This window comes from Periophthalmus magnuspinnatus, chromosome 14 (genome assembly GCF_009829125.3).
Source record: "Periophthalmus magnuspinnatus isolate fPerMag1 chromosome 14, fPerMag1.2.pri, whole genome shotgun sequence".
In the NCBI taxonomy this organism is placed as follows: Eukaryota; Metazoa; Chordata; class Actinopteri; order Gobiiformes; family Gobiidae; genus Periophthalmus; species Periophthalmus magnuspinnatus.
The window spans coordinates 23,010,190-23,025,390 of NC_047139.1; the positions used below are offsets into that span (position 1 = coordinate 23,010,190).

General features: G+C 43.4%; 1 protein-coding gene across 5 annotated transcripts in view; it reads right to left on the bottom strand.

Moving 5' to 3' along the window:
- Window positions 1-15,201, bottom strand: part of auts2a (activator of transcription and developmental regulator AUTS2 a) — a 228,928-nt gene that overhangs the window by 140,471 nt on the left and 73,256 nt on the right. For all 5 annotated transcript variants that reach the window (XM_055226525.1, XM_055226523.1, XM_033978239.2 and 2 more), the window contains one exon: window positions 2,500-2,595. In XM_055226525.1, the coding sequence (XP_055082500.1) occupies window positions 2,500-2,595 (96 nt within the window). The remainder of the gene's footprint in view (window positions 1-2,499; window positions 2,596-15,201) is intronic.

The following is a 15,201-nucleotide window of genomic DNA, read 5'->3' on the forward strand; positions in this document are numbered from 1 at the left end:
AGCGCCTCCAACCTCAGACCGCTTCAAAAGCCTTAAAAGACCATGAGCCTGACTTTAACTGTATCACTACCAGATGTTTCATTACTAAATAACGCTCACCACAAGAAAACATTGTCGTGTGAGAGGAGCCAGGGTCTGGAGTTAAGACTTTTGGAAACCACATTTTTTACATCAAAATTTCACGGCAAAATGTCAAGAAAAAGAACATGCATCATTCAGCCGTCAGTTGTAGCCTACGTGTACTTTTATATCATATTTGCTTCAACGTACTTGTTTCAATAGAAGGTCTATGCAATACACCACACATCTCTATAGCTGATTCTGAAATAACAAGTGAAATGAGGAAATATTTATTAAAGTCTGACAGATGCACCTCCCATCGGGCTAGCTAACATGGCTAACATTGACTGGCGGCTTCGAACCACTACGACAGTGTCTTTCTACTGCAGCTCTCATCAAGAGCCTAAGGTGGAAAAAAAGGAGTAACATGCTGTTTACTTGCAATCCCAGGTCCGTAATTGCCAATTTATTTGATAGGCAGCTGGGTAATGATGGCATTTCACCCCTGCCGCAGAGACTAAACGGGAGTGATTCATCCGGTGCTGCTGCCCTCCCTTCTGCTGCTGCCACCCAGACTGAGGCGGTGTGTGGGGGGTGGCTGCCATGCTGGCTTCAAACAAGCCCAAAAGGGAGCCTAGCACTTCACAGCAAATATGGGTAAGCCTGCCAATTTAGCCGGGGTTTGGGGCTGAGCTGATGTGCCATTTGTAGAGCCTAATGAGCTGGCAGGACGGAGTAGGGAGAGGAGAGAGAGCAGGAGCAGTCCTGACCTCCTCTGGCCCCATCCCCACAGCCTCTGCCAGGTCACACACTCGCTTCATCTGCTCCAGCGAAGCGTGCCGCTCTGCTGCTCCGCTGCCCGACCGCCCGATTCCAGGCCAGGGGGACAGGAGAAGGAAGTGCTGCGGCAAATACCATTAGTGAACTGTGGCTCTAATGAACAGGCCGGGTCAAAGCAGCTCCTGTTTCACACTGCCCTGTACCACTAACGAGTGACTTCGAAGCATTCTCTTTGTCTGCACTCAAAGAGAACATCCCCACGCAGCTGAACACAGCCAGTGCCAGTCTGACCACTGCTGTAACACATCACTCTTTATTATATCACTGTAAAGGATACAGCGAATGTGCATGGGACATATCATATAGTATATGTATGAGGTCTGCATTAAGCTTTTCTCCTGCTGCTGAAAACAGCGTTATCCGCTCTGCTCGCACTTCTGCCTATGTGTGAAGTGGGGTTTTACACTGTGGTGCTGGGGACGTGTTCTAAAACCTGTGAGGATTAGAGACTATCTGAAGTGACATATCGCTCTAAAAGTCTGTCCTCTGCAGCCCGCCTTTCAGCAGCTCCTCCCTGACGACCGCTCTCCTGAGGCTGAGCAGGACAAACTGGAGCAAGATGCCGTCATCACATGTGCAAGGGATTTAAAGGACATTTTGTACAGATGCAGACAGAAAACTAAACAACAGATTACCTCTAAACAATGTGGTTCTTTCAATAAATACAAACATTTTACAATGCCTCTCTTACTGTATGTAGAGCTGTATATACAGTCACGCTGTGCTGTTCCCAGTGAAGCCTGATATTACTGAGCAGTCACATGGTAGTCAAATAATATCAGCAAGTATCTGTTCAATTGTTGTTGTCGACATCAGATTTCTCATTTCATTTTCTGCCCAGTCAAGCGTCCTGACGCTACACAGAGAATCAGCTCTGCTTCACTTGTCGGTCGTGTCTCTCTCAAAGACTGGCCTTCCTCCGTCTGACATCTTTAATTATGGGCTGATATCTGATCTCTTGTGCTCACAAATCACACAGCGGCTGCCCGTCTCCCGCTCCCTGGAGTCTGCTCTCTTTACATTCTGGGACATGTCACGCTGCACACCACTCTGGACTCTCTCTGTTGTGGCTTACCCATAAGGACTGGAAAAGTGGGCTGGGTAAATGCGAGCAGTCTTTGTTTCAAATAAATGTAAAAATAATGATCTACAAATGTATGAATCAAGAGAATTGCAACGGTGATTTAGAAGTGTACAAGTTGTGTTTTAAGTTAACGGTGAAACTGAAATTGACACGGACACTTACCTATAACAAAATGAAGAATATTACTCATAGTTGAATAAAGGCTATTTTCACCCCCTTGTACATCACAATAATACGTTTGTTTTTTCCTCCTCTTTTTGAGAACATATTTTCTTTCGCTTAGGTTTAGCGATACAACCACAGATAAATCAATTCAAAACACTATCAACAGGCAATATGGAGCAGAGAAAGTATCTTATGTGATGTGAATATGTGGCTTAGGTAAAACTGTTTAAACAATCTTACAGTGGCACACTCCAATCCCCAGTTATTCTGTCTACCCCACTTCAAGCTCAGGTACACACTCCAATGTTCTAAATGGGGGCAGTATTGAGTGAATTAGTCGGTGTACTTACGTCTGTTAGCCTGTCCCTGGAGCTGCTCCTGATCGAAGGCTTGGACTCTGCACTCTCGCTGTCGCTGCCTTTACAGTTGTTCTGCCCGTTCTTCAGCTGTAAAAACAACAATAACACATTTTTAAAGACACGTGCTGTTTTTGAGTACTTAATATTAAACTAAAACTCACATACATCTTGATTTTAGATTTTGTACATTGTAAACCACAATATTGAGCTAAAACGGCATAATCGACACAGGTCCATTGACTTTCTGTTCAAAACTAGAAGTGAAAGTCCCACCTCTTCATAGTGACATGTCATTGTAGTAAGCGACACATTTTAATTTACATACTTTTTTTGTTAGAGAAAATGGCTATGTGACACTTTGAACCCTAAATGTATGACATAGAGTATAATTTTTTTGAATAAGTCCAGAAAAGCAGGCGGGGACAATGAGTAGGTGGATTTTTAAAATTTTTTTTTTCTCTGAGCACTCAAACCTCAAATGTAGGACAATGCAGGATTATTCAACCATTCATGAATCAACTGAAATCCAACTTTGACTGAGCTCATGCTGAAGGAACATGGGTAAATGCTCATAAAAGTCTACTTTACATAATACGTCCCCTTTAAAAAAAAAAAAAAAAGAAAAGTAAGTAAAAGACACTCTAGCCAGCGCAAAATTTTGGTTCATGAATATGTGAGCACTGGCAGTGGCAGTGGGGCTGTCTCTGTAAATCTGTCATGTTTGGGAGTCTATTCAGCGGCCATCACGGGGCTTGCCAATGATAGACGCCATCTGATCTCGCAGTATGAAACTCCTCTCAGCCCAGCACAGAGAGGAGCGGGAACAAAGACCCTCCAGAACCTTCAAATGGATCCACTACCCCTCTCTGAGCACACACCACATGCTGAGGCAGCAGGGGCCCGCTAAGTGCCATCCTCCTCACATTCTGTTTGAGATGCAGCGAAATGACAAGGAGAGGAGAAGAGAGGAAGTGCCAATCTCACGCCAACTCTGGGCCCTTTTCGATCTGGAGAACAATCAGGGACTTTGACAGAGGAGGGAGGGGCCGAGTGTCCTGTCCCAGTGCAGTGCTCGAGTGAGAGACCAGCCCATAGCAAAGACACACCACGACATCACTGCTGGCTTCAGTTCAAAGCGGCATGGGGCGGAGTGGTTAGGAAACGTGCTGGAGTAAAAGAGCTAGTCATTGACAATAAAGTTACCCAAGTACTTTCAATTTGTATTACATTTTCTTAAGTTTAGAGCAATAATAATGAAGCTAATACAGTCCAGTTAATCAAATTTTAATCAAATCAGATCCAATTCTTTCAAAACGTCAATGATAAGGTTTTTTTAATTTATTTTTTTAATAGTGGTATATGGCCAATCAAGTGGTTTGCAGTTCAGACTTTGAAGGAATCATTTTTTTGAATTAAATGGCACTGATTAAAATTCTGTCTCATTTATTTACATGACATTATTGAAATATTTATGTGTTTTTTTAACGTAACTTACATTCTCACACAAGAAACAGTACCTATGCGTTCAGTTTCAGCTTAATTCAAAAAGCAAACATGACACACAAAAACACAACATTTTTTAAATAATTGGAAATACATTTGTACAACTGTAGTACGCTCAACGTTTTTTATTTATAAGTATCACAAGATCAGGAAGATGATACGAACAAAGAGATATACGTATACGATTACAGTTCTGTTCACTTCTTCGTCATACTCATCGATCGTTTATTTCATCTCTTTTCAAACTGAATAACATCAAATATACATAATAAAAGACATTTTCCCTGTCACCGTTCAGTTCCTCCGCCCCGCAGCGACCCTCACATAAACAAAGCTCTCTGTCCTCCATCTCCCTCGTCCAGCACTATTTTTCAGCTCTTCCTTTCAGGTACAAACCTTCATTTAGTGTGATGAAAGGGCACGAGGTGTGGGAATACTAAACGAACCCTTGAGTTAAGCAGATAATTAAAATGAAAATGTTCCCTTTTCTGTGGCCATTAATGGTGTGAAAAGAATCCTATTCCTTGGGAGAATTGCACGACGGGTGGAAGGCAGTGGATTGGCCGGAGCTCTGAGCCTGATAAGAGACTGGGGGCTGTGGGAATGCATGGTGGGATCTCCTAGTGTGTGTGTGTGTGCGTGTGTGTGTGTGTGTGGGGGGGGGGTGTGTGCGTGTGTGTGCGTGCGTGTCAAGAGCTAACACACGGAACAGCGCTATGCAGTGATAGCACTAATTAACTTTCTATTCCCACTAAACCCGGGCAGTTTTATCTTTTTGTGTAATTGCCAGTTCATTTGAAAGGATCTGAAATGGAAAAAATACTTTTGTTAAAGGGACACTACGTCACTTTTCTGGAGGAGGGTCCACCACCTGTTTGTCTCCATGAAAATGTAATAGCTTTGCATGAAATATTCCACAGTGCGTCAAGAAAAACGCAATTATATGTGCTTTTATTGCTGGAAAACACCTTGAATAACATGCATTTTTATTATGAGTAGGGTTTCCACAGATCTGACTTGGCATAGTAGTTGCACCCATGGTTCAAGGTAAGTTTAATGCCATACTGTGAACATTACAGGCAAAAAAAACCCAGACTGCTCACCAGAAAAGTTGCACAGTGTACTTTTAACCCGATTTGTGGAATGATCCCGGCAAAAAACAAAAGAGAATTGGGCATGAAGTTTGGACCTCCAGCTTCAAAAACATGTTGACCTATAATATTTATTAGGCCGCCATGCAGTGTCCCCACTGACTACACAGAGACGACAGAGCCGGGGCACTCATGCATTTATGAATGTGCACACAAATATATTCCACAGGCTGAATTAAAGATCGGCAGATAAAAAATGGAATAGTACAGTACGAGGCTTGGCTATCATCAAGCAAACACGGGGCAGATTTCTATTTGAATAATCAATCTGGAATGGCAGTGGCGCAATGTGGGAACCGTGTAATCATACAGTATGTCTCCTGGCTTATCTGAAGGGAAGTATATGGCATGAAATCACAAATCTTACTCAAATTCATCCGCCTGGAGTACACTTCTAATAAAGATGTTAGAATATAGCCCCGGACCTGATTACACGGCCTTGTCAAAATGTATTCCTCCGCTTGTTCCATTAGCGTACCCTAGAGCGCCCATAAATGAGAACTGAAGTTTAATCCAAATTTGTGTCTCTTGGGTTTGATGAATATTTGTTTTTATGCAGCTAAATTGGACAGTTTTTCGGTGGTGACTCACACTGATTAAAGCGCACACTATAATGAAACTGCATGTTTGTATTTGCATTACTTTGTACCTATAGAACTCGTTTGGATCATTTGTATAATATTTTGTTTGAAAATGTATTCAAATGGTGCATACGGGGTAATATTGTGATTCTAAATGATGCCCTATGATTATCTATGGGCAATATTTTTTATTTACTGCATTTCAATGGTTTGTTAAATATGGAAATAAAAACGAATATGACATTTCTTGCCTGGAGTTTGTTATTTTCGACTACTACTGTTCTATTTGGAGTAGTGCGTACAAACAGAATAATTAAGAAGTAATTTGAAACATAAGTATGCATTTATTTAACGACCTCAGTTATCTGAACTAAACGTGTCCCTGTAGGAGGATAACAAACAGATGGTTTTGGTGATCCTGAGGCTAATTTCACCACAAGTAAAGACGACACAGACATTAGCATCCAATAAAACATTTCCACTAAAGCGCCTGCTGTTCTGCTCTCAGAGTCTCACATTTTCAACTCGAAGAGAAAATCCATTCATAATGCTTTGGACAGCAGTCTCCCTCTCAAATTTGTTATTTAATACAATGCCGACAAAAAGTACACGAAAACATAATTTACAACAGCGTTCCGCATATGTGGAGTCAATTATTTTCTCACTTATGGAAAAGTGCTCACCAGTGCTATAGAGGAATTTTACAAGTGTATTGACCTATTCTCAAGGGCTGCTCTACAGACTCAATGCAATCAAGCACAGAAGTAGGCTGCTAGTATTTCGAACCACCGCAGACTCTTTAAACAGGGCCCCACGCAGCAGTAGACCCCCGCCGCTGCCACCACCACCACACACACCCCACACTCCCATTCCTCACCCACAAAAAGGAAGAGAGATGACAGTGAACTAGGCTCACTTGTGTGGATGGGCCTCACAGGGATTGTGCAGCCATCAGCTACTGGTTTCCCTTAGATACGCACAACAGCAGCTGCCGAGCCCGCACTAATAAAAGCTGCAACAATTTAAGAGCTTTTATTGTTCGTCTGCGGCTCTCACAACAGCTAACCTGTCCTCGCAGGAACCGCCACACTCACTCCCACAAGGCCAGCAATGAAAGAGGATCTCATTTACCTAAAAGCGCTTATAAATTTTTAATTTGCTTTAACAAGTAAATTAACAAGTCCCTCATTTGGGGAGTTTTATGGCTGCTTGCCACTGAGGGAGAACCATGAAAGTTTTATAGATAATCCACTACCTCAGCTCGGATACCCATAATAAATTGTCTATTTCCTCCGGCACAGTCGAATCCCCTGGTTCCACTGACTACACTTTGAACATCTCCTTTATGATACCTTTAGTGGGTTTTATACCAGAGCTATTAAAGGAAAACTTACTTCTCAGCAGTTAAAATGTTCAAGAATTTCAGTCGACTTTGAACTGGCACTTTTGCATAGCCTTTGGGAGAGCCCGTTGACAAACATTAACACGCATTAAGCATCTCTAATTACGTCCTCGTCACATGCGTGTGCCGGTGAGCTCCGAGGGTCTGTGGACAGCAGCAGTTGGGATGTGCCTCTTTAACCCTGCGCTGTCTTTATGTGATGAGACATTATGTTGTAGAGGCTGCTCCGGGCTTGTGTACGCTTGACACGGGTGTACAGCTCATTATTGTGACAGTGCAGTGTGTGTGGGGGTGCTCCGCAGTGGCCGGGCTTTGACCCTGAGCTGTTCTGAGTGCCACAGACAGCCCTCCTCCCAGCTCTGTCTCAAACTGTCACCAGCATCAGCCCCACTGCCCTGGGTCTGTTTACTGCTGCAGCCTTACTGTGTTGCCATTAGCGCACAATACTCAGGTTTATTTTATTCAACTGTGATGTTAAAAAGCATCTCCGTGTAACTGCACAACGCTGTACAACCTCCATTTCAGTCTTCTTATCATGGCCTGTACGTGATCAGAGGTTATAATACTCCCTACAATGAAAGCAAAGCCAGAGTTTAAGTCTCTGGGTCCCAAACTTCTGCTAAACAAACTTCTCCAGCATTAGACAAACCCTGTGGATCGATTATTTGACTAAAAAGGGGTGTGGCTTAGTGGTGACAAAAAGATCTCATGCAAAAATCTCTATGTATACAGAGAAGTAGTGGGAAACAGCATTGTCATGAGTGAAAAGGCAACTTAAACTGTCAAGTAACTCCGAAAACTCCATCTCACTCAACCCATGCATTCTCCTTTTTGTTGTTATCTAAATAAATATAATACAGACCATATAGCCAACTAATTATGAATTGGCGCCTAACTATCTTTCATATTAGCATTAGCATTTATACACAATCCATATCTGTGGTCACTGGCCTTCTATCTCTTTCCATTTACTTTCATTTTAGAAGAAGCCTGGCGGTCAACTTCTCAGCCTGTACTGGAATGAACTGTGCTGGATCTATTGAGAGCAGGCCCCATGCGGCATCTGAAGTATCGGGCTGGGAAATGTAGTCTCAGAGGGAGGGGAGCGGGAGGAGCGAGGGGGGCAGGGCAGAGGGGGGCAGGGGCAGGAGGAGTGGGGTGGTAAAAGTGGTTGAGAGCACCGTCTTGATCTCATCAGTCATACTAAAGGACTCCATTTCCTCCACCGCAGGCTGCAGGCTACACCGGCTCGCGGCTGCATTTGTGTATTGCTATAAATCTTTGATGTATGACGACATTACAGACAAATCAATATGCTTTTAACATCCATCCTCTGGCCCGCGTCGCAATCACCCTCCTCGCAAATGGTCATATAATGCGGCGGTCTGGAGCGCTGAGTTATGGGGACAATTCCCAGATTTAATAATGAACTGAGCAGGTGGGGAGGCAGAGGAGGAGAGGGGAGGAGGATATAAGAGCGGCAGGAGACCTCTACTCTCTTAGATCATATCTGAACATCTTGTTATAGTGGCCCTGAGTGGCAGTAAAATAACCTCCCCACTCACTTTATGCAGCGCCAATTCCCCCGGCTCCCACAATCCCCCAGTATAGTGCTGACAGAAGCCCCACCTGGAGGATACTAGAATCAGGCTAAATCTGCAAACAGGAAACTGGCTGCCCGGGCATGTGCTCATCACCACATAACCACTCATCAAAGAAATTTATGTGCAATTAATTACACCATTCCCCAGCTCTACAATCTGTGCTACCAAGTCATTACTGTGGTATTGGCTTTCAGAGAGCCATCCAACGGCAGCCGCGGCCAGTGTGCCAAATCACAGCTCCCTGGGCCGGGCAGCTTCAATAAAGAGCGGAGTGGAAAAAACACAGCAGAGAGAAGGCAAGGCTCCTATCAGCTTCCAGGGGCTATCATTTCTCTTTTTTATTGCCATTTATTTTCCTCCAGGAATTCACTGCCAGTATATTGGCAGGCCTTCCAGTAGATGGAGGCAATGAAATTTAGCGCAGACACTTAACACTGGGTCAAGCCTTGTGTGCGGCTCATGTGTGGCGGTAATATGATAGACAAACGCTTCCAGTTTGGGAGAGTGCTTTTTATGTTACAAGAATAGAACGGCCCGGACTGTGTCACCGCTGCTGCAGGAGAGAAGATGGAATATGCTTAGCCACAGCCTTTTGAAGGACCATGCTCACATTTGCACTACACCCGTGACCTAACTAAGCCAGAGGTACTGGGAGTCTCACCTTGAAATGAGAAATACAGCAGGATGGAAAGATATAAAATGAGAAAACTAATATAAACCGATGTCTCATAGATAAGTCTACAGAAATATCGTTGACTCCTTGATTTCGATACTAAGGAATTTACTCAATATTCAATACTTAAAACATGTCCCTTTTAAGTACCATATTTTCTGGACTAAAAGTTGCACTTTTTTCATAGTTTGGCCAGGGCTGCGACTTACACTCCGGTGCGACTTATACTCTGGAAAATACAGTAATAGAATGTAATTTTTCGATTTTTTACGAAGAAACTGATGGCTGATGAACTCTGTCGATGCTTTGGGCTAATATCTAGGGCCAATTTGTATTATTTTCCCCAAATTGTGTAATTAAAATGTATTACAAACTCACCTGTAGTCCTTTTTTTCCATAAACTTAGTGTATTAACGTTTTCAGGAGTTATCTCTTCACACTCAAGTAGTGAAATAAAGCTTTTTATGTATTCCTTAGGCAGCAGGTCGGCCAAAATAAAAATATCTGCCTCTGCTGAAGATTTAAGGTCAATAACCGATACAGCAAAAAGTGGACAGATATATATCGGCCAACCAATATATTAGTCTAACTTTACACAAAATAATAGGAGTTTCCATGAGATCGTATATGTTCTGAGAAATCTCAAAATGACACTAAAATGGTTCAAATTTTGTCTTTTTAATGTGATTTTATGCATTATCGACTACCTCGTTTTGATATTACTATTAGTATCAATATTTTTTCCAACACTTTTGACAACCCTACTTAGAATAACTTCAACCCTTAAAACGCCTGCACTACTGCAAGCATTTATCGACTGTTGCCATAGCAATTAACAATGTAAAACGGTAACAGGAAGCTGGAAGCAAGCATTCACCTCAAAAGGAGACATTTGGCATACAGAATTTTAAGCAGCAAACATGAAATCTTAAAGTCATTTCAAAGACCTCCCTAAACGCACTGTACGACTGACCTAAACGCACCGTACGACTGACCTAAATGCACCGTACGACTGACCTAAACGCACCGTACGACTGACCTAAACGCACCGTACGACTGACCTAAACGCGCCGTACGACTGACCTAAAGGCACCGTACGACTGACCTAAACGCACCGTACGAATGACCTAGACGCACTGTATGACTGACCTAAACGCACTGCACGATTGACCTAAACGCACCGTACGACTGACCTAAACGCACCGTACGAATGACCTAGACGCACTGTATGACTGACCTAAACGCACTGCACGATTGACCTAAACGCACCGTACGACTGACCTAAACGCACCGTACGAATGACCTAAACGCACCGTACGAATGACCTAAACGCACTGCACGACTGACCTAAATGCACCGTACAACTGACCTAAACACACTGTACGACTTACCCCTCATATTTAATGCTCTGTAGCTGTTTGCCTAAAAGCGTGACTATAACATTTACGTAATGAGAATCCACATGTTTATATTCCGGTCCATTATGTTTGGCCACTTTGTGTTCTCTGTAGCTCTCAACAAAGCACTCCGTCAAATCACAGTCTCTGACCCTCTTTGAAAACATGCCCTGGCTCTGTTTGTGTTTGGTCTGACTTTCCTTGGGCGAGTAATGCACTTCCTACGACCATAAATCAAGCTTGTACAACTCTTTTGATTTAACTTTTTCTGAAACCTTGAACAATGTTTTGGTAAATGCATCAAAGTATACACTACATACGGGTTATTTTCTGTCCCCAATTACGCCGCATGACTTGGTATTTCATAATGCTCTCGGATAGATTCTTTTCAGGCTTAGAAGGCCACAAATGTCAACCACAGGAAGGCAATTATGAGAGTAAAATGACTTCCTTACTGTTATCAATCCGGTGTAGGACCCAGGGAATGGTTAAAAGCCACCGTGAAATAGGGCACAGTTAGACTTTACTCCTGGGTCCCGGCCAAGGCTGCTAACCTCGCTATTAAAGTCCCAGACAAGCTTTGTCAATGCAATCTGCTGAATGCCTTGAGTGACACGCGATCGATACTCTCCCCTCTCCTGGGTCATCACCACTGACAGGGGCCTAAGTAATAATACAGCCCTTACCGCCTCTCCAACTTAAACGCTTCCACCGCACCAATATTTCTCCCTCTTTGTTTTGGGGGGCTAGCGAGCTACATTTTCCAAGCCGATGAAAAGAAGAGAGATAAGGAAGGCAGGAGGGAGCCCAGAGGAGGATGGATGTGTGTGTGGACAGAGCGTGCATGTGTGGAGGGCTTGACGGAGAGGCGGCACAGAGGGAGGGGCCATGATAAATCGAAAATGACTGGCTGGCGAGTTGTAATCTGCCAGCGCCGAGCCCCCTGTAGCAACAAGCCAAATGAAAAAGCATGCTGACAGGCCGCAGAGACGGATTCTGTGAGCAGGAGGAGACTGCACAGAGGAGTGAGCGATGAGGAGTTAGAGGAAATCTCCCCCATTCACAGAGTCGTAAATAAAACACACACAAACATACGAGTCTCATTAGACTTTCAAATGGGGTCCAATGTAAACAGTGGCAGTTGGCAATGTTGTAGCACTCATCAAGAGCTGTCACTGTGCTTCATGTGAAAACATGCATGATGAGTTTGTCTGGGTCTGTGTGGAAGAAGAGGTTGTATATACTATACTGTATAGACTTCAGGAGCAGGTGAATCCAAGTCCAACATCAAACTCCAACACAAGAGCTCCACCTACTGCATGTGGCTCCTCTGTGCCCTCTGCTCACACTGAGCTGTGGGAACAACAGGAGAAAACCGCACCTCATTCATTTTAAAGTCACTCTCTTTAATATGGAGCTCACAGTGAAGACGAGCTGCTGTAGACAGAGCTAATAAGGGCGCTGCCGTTCAGACATGTTTGGCTCCTAATACAATGTCAGCTGCAGTGAGAGCTAAGAGCTAAGCCTGCTCTATCCTCACGGTGTTAGGTGTGTTAGTCTGGTGCCTGTTAAACAGGGTCTAGCAGGAGCAGGGCCTCAGAGATGAAGCCAGTCTGCCACACCGTCTGCCTAACAACTGCCCGAATGCACAACCTGCCCAGGAAGGCAAGGTCAGTCCAGAGCAGTGTGAGCCCAGACCAGAGGAGCAGCATTGTAATGTGAGCCCAGTACCTCATGTGAAAAACAATGGTCTCCCATCAGCACACACTGAGCACAGAGCAAACAGACAGCACAGCTCCAGTTTACACATGTACATGAGATGAGCTGCATACATTTACTGCTCAGTGAGGCCCAGCGTGTGGCCTGGTGCATTCACAAACAGCAGGAGACACACACATAGAGTGATCTGCAGTCTTTGTTTAGCTGCTGCGTGGCCTCAGCACACGCAGGCCAATAAGAGCCGAGCCTCGGTCCTGGTTCAGACCTGGTTCTCAGTGGGGCTAGAGCACCGAAAAGCCATCTCGCTCACAGCGTGGCTGCTGTTTGGGACCACGCCGATGAGCCGCATGCTCCGACTCCCCGCGCTCCCACTGGGCTATTCAGGAAATCACAGCTGATACAGAGCCATTTGTCTCCTTTTGTGCTCAGCCCTGGTCCAGCTCCAGCTCAACACAGAAAGAGAGAAAATGCAGCTTTGGCCTCCTGAGGAAACATAGAAAATTATTTCTGAAAACATCACTGTGGCAATTTCAGTAAAAGCACATGGAATGAATGGAACACAATTGAAAAGGCTGGCTCTGCAGGAGCAGGAGCCTGAAGCTTTGGGAGTGTGCTGCAAAATTCTGATTCTCCACCCATGGTTTCCTCTGTCAGAAGTAGATTTAATAGTTTTGGTTGACTAGAGTAAAAATCAAGAACCTCCTGGTTTTTACTTGAATACTCTCTTGTAAATATGACACTAAATATCTGATAACACAAACATTTCCCTGTGAAATTTAACACCAGCTCAATGTGACTGCATGTTTATAGCACATGCAGAAGAAACAACACCTTCAGAAGTGCGTACAGCAACGATTTAGTAATACAGGACATCCAACAATGCAAATACACACGGCAGGAAACTTTGTTCTGACAAATGACTTACGAATAACTACGTCTTTTAACCTATATTATGACGGGGCAGACGCACGCTTCCTCTGAGCTCATCTCCCCAAAGTTTTAAACTTTAAAACAGAGGGCTGAATAATGGATGCCCCCGCACAGAGGCTGAATCAGAGAGACTGCTCCTCTCTCATGTCGGCTGTATTCTTCTTCTCTGTGATGCAGCACCGCCGTTTCATGAGCGACTTTGAGCTTTGAGTTCAGAATCCATTCAACTCTCAGAGCAGCTCCTGTATCCCTCCCTCACACTGGGCCGCAGCAGCCTGTCAGCATAATGGTGACCTGTGGGGGGTGCTACATGACAACACATCAGGATCAGAGGAGGAATAAGTCTGCTCAAAGTAAAATGTAAATAAAATGTGGAGAGTATCAGTGTGAAACAATGAAATATAATTTATGATTTTAAACTACATTATATCTTTATGTCAGAGGGATGTTTATTTAAAGCCTACAGATGAGATTAACTTTGTGTTGTTTTTTATGAATATTATACAAGACAAAAGTAAAGAAAATCAGACATTATAATTGATAATAAAACTGGTGTTAAAACTAGATACTCATTTAAGTAAGTATGAATACTGAAAAAAGAATTAGGGTAAGAGCAGGTGGTGTAATGAACAAATATTGTTATTTTGTGTTGAAAATTATAATATTGTCTAAAAAGAGCTTTTAAAATTATTAATTATAATTTGGGTTTCAAGGTGTGTATCAAGTATTAGGTCTATTTTTAGTATGGAAATTGAGGTTTTTTTTGAAATTTTTGTATCGTGACAACACAAGTTGACTCAAATAATTCAAATTTCACGTCTTTCACGACAAATAGTTTTTTGTCATCCATACATACATATTATACAGATCTGTTTAACACAGATTTGAACATATTGTTAATAAATTAAAATAAAGTAAGAGCCTGGGCATAATCCCTAATACAGTAAACGATCACTTTCATCATTGGAGGCTTTTCTGTTCAGACAGAGACTGGAGGAGGAGAGCTTTGAGCGTGTGTGTGGGGTGGTCCACCTCTGCTTCTGCCCCAGGGCCAGACTGGGAATTACCTCAAAGATTCACTCTATACGTCTGATTAAAAATACACAATGGCTCTTTTTAACTTTGATGTCTAATAAGTGATGAACACAGAGAGCCTGTTGAAGCTGATATTCTGAAGGTTCAGTGAATCAGGGCTCCCGTCTGAGACCCCCCTCATCATCATTACACACACACACACACACACTCGTCTGCTGCTCCTCGTGGCTGCCGGCTAATTGCAGCCATTTTAGATGATTGTTATTAAAAACAGGCGAGTGGCGGCACTTTGTGGGTTCAGTCTCCTCAAGGGGAGAACCCGTCACACCGGGAGCGCCCGTGCATCCTAATGACTCTAATCAGGCTTTTCAACAGCAGCACGGCTTTGTTTTATGCAGAGTACAGAGGAAAGACTATAACACTCTCCAGAACTCTTCAGACTGAATAAGACTAAAGAGGGCATCAAAACAGCTACAACAGAGTTTGTGCCGCCGTGAAAAAGTAAAGACTGAAGTATCACAAAAAGCACTTGAATATTGATCTTACTCTGAAAGTTGCCGCAGGTGCAGCCATTTTCATTCTGGTTGTATGATTTTGCATAGGGCTGATGAGCTCCACAGCAAATAAGTTCTACACAAACCACCCAAAGAAATGGCACACCGTTGACTTGAACATGAACAATGAACATTTCACACAAA